This window comes from Cyprinus carpio, chromosome A25, assembly GCF_018340385.1.
Source record: "Cyprinus carpio isolate SPL01 chromosome A25, ASM1834038v1, whole genome shotgun sequence".
In the NCBI taxonomy this organism is placed as follows: Eukaryota; Metazoa; Chordata; class Actinopteri; order Cypriniformes; family Cyprinidae; genus Cyprinus; species Cyprinus carpio.
Genome location: NC_056596.1, coordinates 9,183,160 through 9,193,584, shown reverse-complemented (window position 1 = coordinate 9,193,584; position 10,425 = coordinate 9,183,160). Strand labels below are relative to the sequence as shown.

Below are 10,425 nucleotides of genomic sequence, written 5' to 3'. Positions count from 1 at the left end.
ATCGTTTGTCAGGTCTTTAGATTTTATTTTTACTGCTCAGTTAGAGACATATGTACAATGTTAATTCACTTTATATTCAAGGACCATTAAGTTACAATGTTTTTTTTTTTTTTTGTAAAATATTATAACATTTTCATATAAAGTTAGGTTTTAAAACATTTGTGATTTCTAGCCTCACTAGCAAGAACTGAGACTGAAAGGTTTTTACCTTTTTACATGTATAATCTATCAATCACTGCCTCATTTTTGAGACTCCATAGTTGTAATAAATGGCGATCGATGTCAATTTCCATTTATTTATATACATATTGCTGAACAATCCTCTGAAAACTATTTAAACAAAATTAAAATAAAAAAACACTTCCACTCTAAAAGAAAAGAAAAAGTGCCAAATATAAAGCAATCACAGCGTTTGCATACATCATATATCGCAGTGCATATATGAGCAAAGTGTCAATGGGAAATCGCAACAGGCAGTTTTGACCAGTATTAAGTGTTCTTCAAAGGTTCTTCACTCTGGTTAAAACCAGATTTATCAGGAATGATTGGTAGTTTCATTCTACGGGATCAGGCTTCAAACTGAATGTCCTGTATGCAGCTGAAGAGTTTTCCGTTTATGCTGGAAAACGATTTGAACAAGTCCTTCTCGGAAGCATCTGGATCAGGTTTTTCATCTACGTGGACAAGCACAGGTCTGGTGTTCAGGAAGCTGTCACCAACAGGCCATTTCAAACCGAGATGATGGCGGTGTATCTGAAGAGTTAAAACGATTTGATCTGAAGAAAACATGCATAACATTCACCATAAAATTTACTAACCAATTAATTAACCCTTAACATACCCCCATCATCACCACATCATCACAGTGCCAAACGATTCCCTCCACTCGCCCCTCTTGGCATTCCTGAAACCAGGAATACAGCTGCTGGAAATCCACTGGAGGAGGGTTCCGGATGCGCAGGACACCGTGGGGCACCAGAACATGGACTGGATACTTCTTACTTCCCAAACCTACGGAATCACAGAGTTACTTCCTAAACCATGAGAATTCCTGTCAGTTTCTTACTTCCTTAACTGGTCAATTTTTATTTTGTTCAAGAAATTATCACTTTGACTCAGAGTAAAAATATTATCAATGTTCCCAAAATTACATTTTTTACTGTTTTTGAGCAAGTAAATGCAGCCTTGGTGAGCAGAAGAGACTTTTTTCAAAAACAAAAAAATCTGTACATTATATTTACCATATGGATTTCCATTAACGTTGGTTCCGATAAGCTCAAGGGTTTGCTCCATGAGGTCTATTAGAGGAATGCTGACAATTTCAAGCAACCCTTCATCCTCCCCGTGTGTCTTCAGGACAAGGGCAACACCAGAATAATAGTTGACCACAGAGGCGTGCCAGCAGTACTGCTTGTTGGTATGATCCACCGGAACCCAACCTTCATGACAGATATATCTATGCCATCAGCAGCCTTCATTTTCACTCAGTACAGTATAACTTGTGACAGGAAGATCAGGAATAAGAGTGTGTCCCAGAGACACCAACCCACCTGGAATGTGTCCATGTTCGTCCGGCACTGAATGGCCATTCTCATGCTGGACTCTGTGAGCAGCGATCCAGGATTCTGGCACTTCTCGGAAATCTTTGTCTACGTTCCACACAAATCCTGTTATTTAGTAGAGAATCAAAAAATATCCGATGTTTAGAACTTTCATTATTATTCGCTGCTTTGTGACAGTTTCTTGTTAGCCCAAGAAATAACACTATGTTAAGCCTAATATTTATGTAAAGTTAAATCATACATAAATATTTATTTTGTACTAAAATACCTTTACAGGTCTTCTGCGAATACTGATACTTTTTGAATCTCTTATCTGCCTGCTTGGTGGGTTTCCGATCCAAGCGAAAAAACATAAACTTGGACACCGAAATAACTTGCTTGAATATAGACTAGTGTGTGTGTATATATATATATAAAATAATGTTACAAAAAAAAAACTGTTTCATACAGATTAGTGCTTTTTAACATATATGTGTGTGATGTTACAAAAAAAAAACTGTTTCAGCAAATCAGCATATTAGAATGATTTCTAAAAAAAAACTGTTTCAGCAAATCAGCATATTAGAATGATTTCTAAAGGGTAATGTGACAGCTTTGCTAGGAATAAATTACATATTATGTACTGGTTTTAGTTTATTTTAAATCAAATGCCTTGGTTAGCATTAGAAGCTTATTTAAAAAAAATAATAAAATAAATAAATCTCATCAACCCACTAATTTATACCCAGATTATACCTTTGTATGTGGTGACATAGCAGCATGTCCCATCAATCTTCTCAGTTGCTACTGCACAGTGAATATCTGATTCAAGAGCAGCAGGGTTCACATTCTCAGTGGCCACCACCTGAAACTGCTGCAGAATGAGTAAAATCTTTTAATAATCAATTCAATCTAATAAATATACAATGCATGATGCATTTTACCCGTGCATTTTTATTCATGTATTTTATGTATGTTTTATGTTATTGTATGGAATTTTTTTTTTTAGAACAGCCCTGCTGTTTTTAAATGGGCTTTATAAATATACTTGACTCGATATGCATATTGCTTTGGGTCAGTTTCCCAGTGCAGTGCACTGATTAAAATAATAATGAAAACATGAATTAAAAATAATGACGTTGACATTAGGCATGCGCCATATTGTAATGCATTGTCTCGTAGTGCAATCGTAATGCATTTATAATGTTTATAGGGTCTTGATCATGAGAGTAACATGTCTGTTACGCAAAAATGTTTTATTTTACCCACCTGACAGTCGCGTTTTCTGGATGGTTCGTTTCTCACTTCCGTCAGGAAAACACATGGGATCTTCTGCTGCACTGAACCCAGACGCCGCATTATCGCTGCTGTTAATCAGCTTTATTACGGGGTGTGTTGCTTTACAGATTGAATATCTACTGACGACATCAACACATTTTCAGATCAGCCATTCACATGTTCCTCCCTCTCGTTCTGTAGTCTGTTATGTTAAGATGATCTTTGTCGCCATCTACTGGAACGGAGAGTGAGCTGTTTTTTTTATAGTAAACTGGTTTGATAAGCATCTGTCTCGGAACAAAAAAAAAGTCATTGCGACTTTATTCTAAAGTTTATTTTAAAATGTTTTCACACATAAATAAACTAATAGTGCTTGAAGTACTACGCTTTAATTTTCATGGAGCGGGTCGCCTCATGGAGGCGCCATGTTGAGATCAAATGGCTCTCAGTAATCATCGAATCAATGAAAATTAACTTAAAATTTCTTACGAACACGCAGCTTGTCAATTCACAAATCATTAATTGATGGACTGGAGCTGTGTGAGTTACTTGTGGATTATTGTGATGTTTGTATCAGCTGTTTGGACTCCAATTCTGACGGCACCCATTCACTGCAGAGGATCCACTGTTGAGCAAGTGTTGTAATGCTAAAAATTTCTCTAAATCTTTTCCCATTAAGAAATAAACTCATTGACATCTTGGACGTTCTGAGGGTTAAGCAAATTATTAAATCAAATTAAAAATTATAATAATCACTGAGTGAATAATTTGTACAGTGGCATTGAAAATTGACTTTTTTTTTTTTACATCATGCTCTATCATCAGTTTAATTCTGAATTTCATAGAAATAGTTCAGCTGACTGTCAAAAGTCCAATTCAGCTGAATAGAAAGAATTACTATGACCAATATCACAATGCTATAAAACTATTTTCTGTCCTCCAAAAGTATTATCATTAATAAATCTTGAGAAAACAGACAATGTATGTATAAACGATTTAATGCCAACAACTTTAATAGCATCATATGCATTAATGACTTCTCATTAAATAACATTTTAAATTACAGAGGCAGAATTATATGTTGTCATGCCCTTTAAAAGCACTCATGCCTTTACCATTCTGGTATTACAGTTTTTCCATTTTGTACCATGTAACTTGTTCTATGCCAAATAACACCTGATCCAGGCACGCAATAAGCCTTTCAAAATACACTAAAGTGAGAAGTTTCATAGGTAACATCCAGACATGACCTGAGGTAGGTCTCTATAAAGCAAAAGTCCATCAGTGAACCCACTATGAACACTATTTTGCCAGACTCTATTTGATTTCTCCATCAGGTTTCATGCTGAAGGGCTCCAGGCGCTCGCTCTCGGGCAGAAGGTTGTTGAGACGCTCCATCAGTGGTATCGTCTGGTCAATGCCCATCTGGATGCGTCTCAGAATCATTGACATTTCATTGACCTTCTGGATCTGCTCGGCGTACTTGGCGTATCGCTTTTGCCTTTCCTGCATGATGCAGAATAACGCCTCCACTGACAGATCCATCTGACCAAAAAAAAAAACAGGTTAGCATTTACAGCTGGCTTGTCGGAACAGTACAATTCATTAGAAATGATGGCGAATACCTCTTTGATCCTCTTGACCAGAGCGTTCTGGTCAAAGGCAACAGCTTCCGCACACTGGTGTAGATGATCCTGATATCGGACACACAGCTGCAGCACCTGTGCCGAATCCAGCTTTTCTAAACAGACAGTGCTGGGGGAGGTTTGCCCACTGAGCACACCTGAGAGAACGACACATTGTGATTCATATCATTATGAACTTATTGATAACAAGAGTCCAAATTTTATTATTAGTTTTTATATCAGAGTTTTAGGTGTTATTCACTATGAAATAAAGGTAATTACAATGCCAAGAAAAGTGTCAAATTTGTGAGACGCAAACTTAACTTTAATTGACAAAACAGTCAGAAATGTGAGATATAGACTCTGAATTCTGAGAGGAAAAAAAGTCAGAATTGTGCGATGAAAATTTGCAATAACCTTTTTTTTATATTTTCATTCCATGGTGGAAATAAGCTTTCCATATGTTTCTACTTCAATTCGTTATTCAAATATAAACCCTTAACCGGTGGCTGCCATGAAAATGTGTTCATGAAAGATTTATTCAAACATACATTGAATGAAGAAGACATCACTAACAGGTTAAGTAAAAATATAATGAGTATATAATATAGTGCACTGCATATAGTTATCAAAATGCTCTATTTTGAATTTGGTCGATGTCACACCACATTGACCCTAATAAAATTTTGTGATAAAATTGACAGATTTTAAAAGATGAGAATTTGTTTCATATGAGAAGTAGCAGCACATCAGATTTATTGGATGGGATGTGCACTACAAATAATGCATTTAGTGAAGTTTTGTTAGAGCATTAACTGAAAGCACCATAGACTAAAAGACTGATTTCAGGATTATCCATATCGGTTCATCAAAATGAAGATCGGTTAAAATAAATTCTTTTATATTGTCAACCCAGACCTATTATAAACCATTTAATCACCTACAAAACTTAAACCAATACATAGTTGGCTTTTGGACCGCTGCTTACCTTTCAGAAGTGGCTGAAAGGTGGGAATTTCCTGTAGCTTTATTACATCTGGATCATTATGGATATTCCGTAATGACTGAGTTCCTTGGGCAACAACTACTATGTCATCCATTTTGGCTCTATGCTTGGCTGGAGAAGGTACAACTGAAACAACGAGACAGAACTTACTAAGAAATATGCTAGAATGTATACAACATAAGTAACATCTCCATTCTAACAGATATATATCTATAATAAAATACTTCATAGATGCTGATGTCGTTTCCATGAGGACCATATTTAACACCTAACATTATAAACATAACATGAGCAAGTAAAAATCGTGTTACTAATATAATGTTGAGTACCTGAAGCGCTGAAGTCTGAATGTTTATGTTCAGCATCTCCACTCTGTTCAGCACCCATGGTGCACTCAGTCTGTGCATTCAACACAAGCGCTGAACCAGAACAAATGAACAATTATATTTTAGATATCATAATATTTATACATTTTGTATAACATTCTACATTATAAAACAAAGATTATATATTTAATACATAAGTACGATACAAATCGGGTTCTTGAAATTTGATTTAATCCACATGCATAACTGCGAAATGCTTAACTTACCTAAATGTTATTTTCAGCTGTTTAAATTGGGCGATTTCATTCGTCTGACTGTTTAGCTGAATGAACCGCTTGCTAATGTTTTACATTGTAGCTTACGTAACTTAAAGACATTGTGAGATGTTAAACCACAATACTGGTTGCGGATAACGTACACAAACTATATTTAATAGCAAATAAGCTTACAATCACTAGAGGAACAAATGTAACATCCGGTCTGATAACATGTGACGCGTGGTTATGACGTCACGGGTTTGTTTACATGTGACCGTTCAGGCCAGCTGTATGAGACCTTCTCGTTTCCTTGATAGCTTTAATTTACAACTGAAAGAAAAGTGCACTCGATATTAAGAGAGAGAGATAGAGAGAGGAAACAGAAAATGAATTAAGATTTTAAAAATCATATGTAACTTTTACATATAATATGTTTATGACATATTGTAGTGTATATAAAGCTTACACAGCTGCAAAAAGTATATTTAATCTATACACGATTTATATAGGCTACCTATAAATTGTGTACACTCTCTATACAGACTACTTACAACTTTACAGTTGTAACTTTACAGACAACTTTAAAAAAATGGAGCGAGAGAGAGACTCATTTACAATTACCTGATCCTTTATGCTTATTATTATGTTCGAATTAATAATATATAATTTATTATAACTAATATAGAAATAAGTGATACTATATCATCATAGTAATGCATTTACAATTATATACATTGCTAATAACTTTTATTATAATAATTCATTCTAAAACAGTGATTTTGTGGTAAATCAGTCAAAATGTTTGTCAAACTTCTACATTTAATAAATGGACCTTTTTGAATCAGATTTGTGTCTGTGAACATTAGTTTATTTTAAATATTCCTGTGGTGTGACAAGCTGCATGAATAATAAATTTTAAATGAGCCAACCTTGTACCTTAAAGAGTACCAAAGGTTTTGGGTAGTAATTTTAAACTTCTGGAATGTTTCTTCTTCTTTCAAAAAAAAATAATAAAATAAAATAAAATAAAAAAACGTATAGTAACTTATGTGGACATTTATTTAAACAGAGACATGTTTTATAAACAATACTATTATGAATATTGTAATGCTGTTACATATTCCATATATGGAAGAAAAACTGCAATTCTTCTTTTATAGTTGTATCTTCTTTTATATGTTTATTAATCCAGTTGGTTGTTGTCTCCACTACCACTGTCCCTCTTTTTTTTTTTTTTAACAGGATATGTTATGAACACATTCATATTCCAATTGTTAACTAAATCCCCCCAAAAAAACTCGGCATCTCTCTCAAAGACATTAAAAGCTATACAGGTTAAGCCAATGATTTTCTAAAAATCTCATCCGTTTCTCAAAGGGGCAGGTACATTAAATACAATGCAGCAACATGCGACTGAGAACCACCCTTACTGAGATCATCAGCCATGACGGCGAATCGCAAGAAGCCCTGTCTGATTGGCCACTCCGTGTGTCAATCATCCCTCCGTGAAATGTAACCGCCACTCTGACTGGCCACAACAAGTGCACCTTTTTATCCAAAGATCCTATTGGTGGAAAATATAGGTTAGTGGTCCGACAGTCACACGAAGGAAAGAAAAGTAGGTCAGAGACTGATTCCGTTTATGTCACTGTTCCTCACGGACCGAACGTCAAATAACCGAAACGAACTGTGATGTTGAGCTATTCCTCCGGTAAGTGTGACGTTTGACCATTAGGTCTAAGTATCGCGCATTGCTTGTCGATGTGTTATGTGCGTATTTTTGTTTTATTTTTTGTCCGCTCGCATATTGATCTCAGTAGGAGGGGCGTCGGTGACATTTTTCAGGTTGAATACCTCAGAACCAATGCAGCCGCCACCACAAAAACAAACATCGTGTAGTGATTTAGTTAGAAATTCATAAATCATAACAGAGTGTACCACAAACCCACACCCATCATCGATGTGAGGTTAATGGTCTGCGTCCCCTTTAAGACTGTGGAGCGCAAGTGTACTTGAGCCTCCTGTGCGCGTTGGTCAGTCGCTTCAAAAGGTAACGTTACTTACGTTTACATTATAAACACTGCCGTGTTCGCCTTCTAAATTGGGGCAGGGTCTCAAATCTTTATGAGCTGTCTACCTAGGTCCTTTTTGGGAGGATCCATAGGCTCTCACAAGTGATGCTTTCTAGGTAGGCAGCTCACTATGGCTTGAGTTTGGGCTACAGTGGCGTCATTATGCTTCCGATTGCGGTTTCTTTATGTCCGTTTTGTTGCCATTTTCAAGAGAGCGTTTTCAGAGAATAGATAAAGGGCGTGAGGTTAGTCACCATTTAGAGCAGTCTGCGTACTGAGTACTAGCCTGAGTACTGTATGCATACAACGGTGTCCAAAAATCCATTTAAAAATCTGACATTTTAAACATGGAATATTTAAGATTATGCTGTGTTACTAGGCAACGATACAAATGCAAGCAAATTTGTGACACTGAGCAGAAGTCACTTTTGCAAAAGGTCAGATGTTCTTGCTTTCACTGAAGTGCACAATGTTCTTTGTATTATTCTCAGATCATGCTGAATATTATGCCGAAATTTCCAAAGTTTAACTCTTCACTTATTTTTATGATGAGAATATAATTAGAGACTTTAAATTAAAAAGCCAAATGGAAATGCTTTCATTACAAAACACTGTATAGGGCAGACAGGGCTAGTTGTCATATTTTTACTTTAGTGAAATGCTTAGCATGGATTTATATATCAAAGGGAAATTCTGTATAAGGCACAAACCTTAAACTCTTGACTACAAAAGCATTTGAACATGTCTTCCATGTAAAAATAATAAAAAAAAAATTTAACATATGTTGCCCACTTATGAGAACATGCCTCAGTAGTGCAGCTTATTGTGGCATACTTTTACAGTGTAACAAATATTAATTTATTTTAGATATTAATATTTGTAATAAAATGAAACTTATATAAAATTTATTTTAATTTAATTTCTGTATTTTTAATGATCTAAATTTTAAATTAATTTATTTTGAATCATTATTAAATGTATTATTTTATATTTTTTATATTAAATTTAATTAAAACAGTATTAATAAATAATTGTTGTTGTTAATACAATATTAATAAATGTTAAATACTTATAATACTAATATTTTAAAATGTTGATATTACATATTAATTACCAGTGAACACCAAATAGTACCTACTGAATGTAAAACATTTGAAATGCATGTGACAAGCTTTACCTTTGTGAAAAATAATATACCTTAAAAGACAGTCTGCTTTCAGTCATGACAAGTCTAACAAGTTATGTGAAAGTGCTGCTTCCATATTGTAAGATGGGCGTGTGGTATTCATTTGAAATAACAGCATTCCTGAAGTACAGCATCAAGAACTCATCATTAGGGCGTTCATTTGCACTTACTTCCAGAATTAATTGTTTTTCCTTAAACCACATCGGAACTTTCTTCCGTTCATCCACACATAATGTTTTTCCTGAATTTGTCTGAAACAACTTGAAATGAGGCTCTTAATTAGGATGAGTAATACAGGTTTAATTATTAAATGTGACATCATAATCCAGTTGTCATGAAGGGAGGTTTAATTTGCATATTTGGCTTTCACCATACTGAAATCGTCTTGAATTTGAATAAACTGAGATGACCTACTTTTATCTTTTGTGCTCGTCGCTTTCTTCCTCTTTTTTTTTCTTTTTTTTTTCTTTATCTTTGGCAGTGAGTTTAGGCTAGCCCACGCATTCGAGAATAGATCATTTGGAGATGGGTGATGTAGTTCACCAATTCCTCTGTGTGTATGTGAGTGTTTGTGGGTGTATGAGAGATTTTTTTTTTACTTTTTTGGGTAGATAATAAGGCAGCTCAAGTTACCTATTAACTTGAAGGAATAGCTCACCCAAAAAAGTAAATACTGTCATCACTTGCTTTAGTCCAAACCTTTATGACTTTCTGTATTCTATGGAATATATCAGTTTTTTTTTTTTCAATACCTCCTTGGCTGCTGTTAAATTTGTTTTATCTTTTATGAACTACTATTCAAACTCCTTTTAATAGCAGTTTATTCAATGTAAATGCTCCTGCTTGTTTTCACCATTTATTTTAAAACCTAATTTAGAAAATGGACAGTTTTAAGCAATTAATGGCTTAAAAATTACCTTTTTACCAAAATTTTCAGAGAAGATCATTTTATCACAACTTGTTTCATATTTAGATGTGAATGCTATAATAGATCCAGCCAGGTTCCAGGTGATCCAGCCAGGTTAAGGACCCTTCATGGTGCAGAATCTACCCTCCTTAAGCTTAAAGTTGCCCTTTTTAACAATATTTTATTGGCAGTTGACTCAGTCTGTATAGAAGGATAGATCTTTTAAA

At 34.8% G+C, this 10,425-nt stretch overlaps 3 protein-coding genes across 6 annotated transcripts in view; 1 reads left to right on the top strand and 2 right to left on the bottom strand.

Moving 5' to 3' along the window:
• Window position 1: 1 nt before the first annotated feature.
• LOC109070398 (uncharacterized protein C12orf29 homolog) lies at window positions 2-3,057 on the bottom strand. The gene is made up of 7 exons (XM_042715378.1): window positions 2,811-3,057; window positions 2,287-2,415; window positions 1,831-1,918; window positions 1,551-1,667; window positions 1,242-1,439; window positions 842-1,011; window positions 2-753 (listed from the first exon to the last, which is right to left on the bottom strand). Exons 1-7 carry the CDS (start codon window positions 2,898-2,900, stop codon window positions 568-570), a joined length of 978 nt encoding a protein of 325 aa, XP_042571312.1. The 5' UTR covers window positions 2,901-3,057; the 3' UTR covers window positions 2-567.
• A 744-nt stretch (window positions 3,058-3,801) lies between these two features.
• LOC109067829 (BLOC-1-related complex subunit 5) lies at window positions 3,802-6,268 on the bottom strand. The gene is made up of 5 exons (XM_019084714.2): window positions 6,043-6,268; window positions 5,780-5,869; window positions 5,433-5,576; window positions 4,445-4,602; window positions 3,802-4,364 (listed from the first exon to the last, which is right to left on the bottom strand). The coding sequence occupies exons 2-5, from the start codon at window positions 5,835-5,837 to the stop codon at window positions 4,137-4,139; spliced, it is 588 nt and encodes a 195-aa protein (XP_018940259.1). The 5' UTR covers window positions 5,838-5,869; window positions 6,043-6,268; the 3' UTR covers window positions 3,802-4,136.
• A 1,332-nt stretch (window positions 6,269-7,600) lies between these two features.
• The window catches only part of LOC109067828 (aryl hydrocarbon receptor nuclear translocator-like protein 1), a 10,535-nt gene continuing 7,710 nt past the window's right edge, over window positions 7,601-10,425 (top strand). For 2 of the 4 annotated variants that reach the window (XM_042715373.1, XM_042715370.1), the window contains exon 1: window positions 7,602-7,744. The gene's annotated coding sequence lies outside the window, so the exon portion shown is untranslated. Of the gene's footprint in view, window positions 7,745-10,425 lie in introns of all 4 variants that reach the window. The other 2 variants (XM_042715371.1, XM_042715372.1) reach the window with 2 other exon arrangements.

Excerpts from the sequence above, each read along its gene's own strand:
- LOC109070398 (XM_042715378.1), bottom strand. The coding sequence starts at position 2,900 with ATGCGGCGTCTGGGTTCAGTGCAGCAGAAGATCCCATGTGTTTTCCTG. Across the intron at positions 1,668-1,830 it reads TTCGCAGAAGACCTGTAAAG|GATTTGTGTGGAACGTAGAC; the intron begins GTATTTTAGTAC and ends ACTAAATAACAG. Across the intron at positions 1,440-1,550 it reads CGAACATGGACACATTCCAG|GTTGGGTTCCGGTGGATCAT; the intron begins GTGGGTTGGTGT and ends TCTGTCATGAAG.
- LOC109067829 (XM_019084714.2), bottom strand. The coding sequence starts at position 5,837 with ATGGGTGCTGAACAGAGTGGAGATGCTGAACATAAACATTCAGACTTC. Across the intron at positions 5,577-5,779 it reads TTCAGACTTCAGCGCTTCAG|TTGTACCTTCTCCAGCCAAG; the intron begins GTACTCAACATT and ends TCGTTGTTTCAG. Across the intron at positions 4,603-5,432 it reads CTTTCAGCCACTTCTGAAAG|GTGTGCTCAGTGGGCAAACC; the intron begins GTAAGCAGCGGT and ends TCGTTCTCTCAG.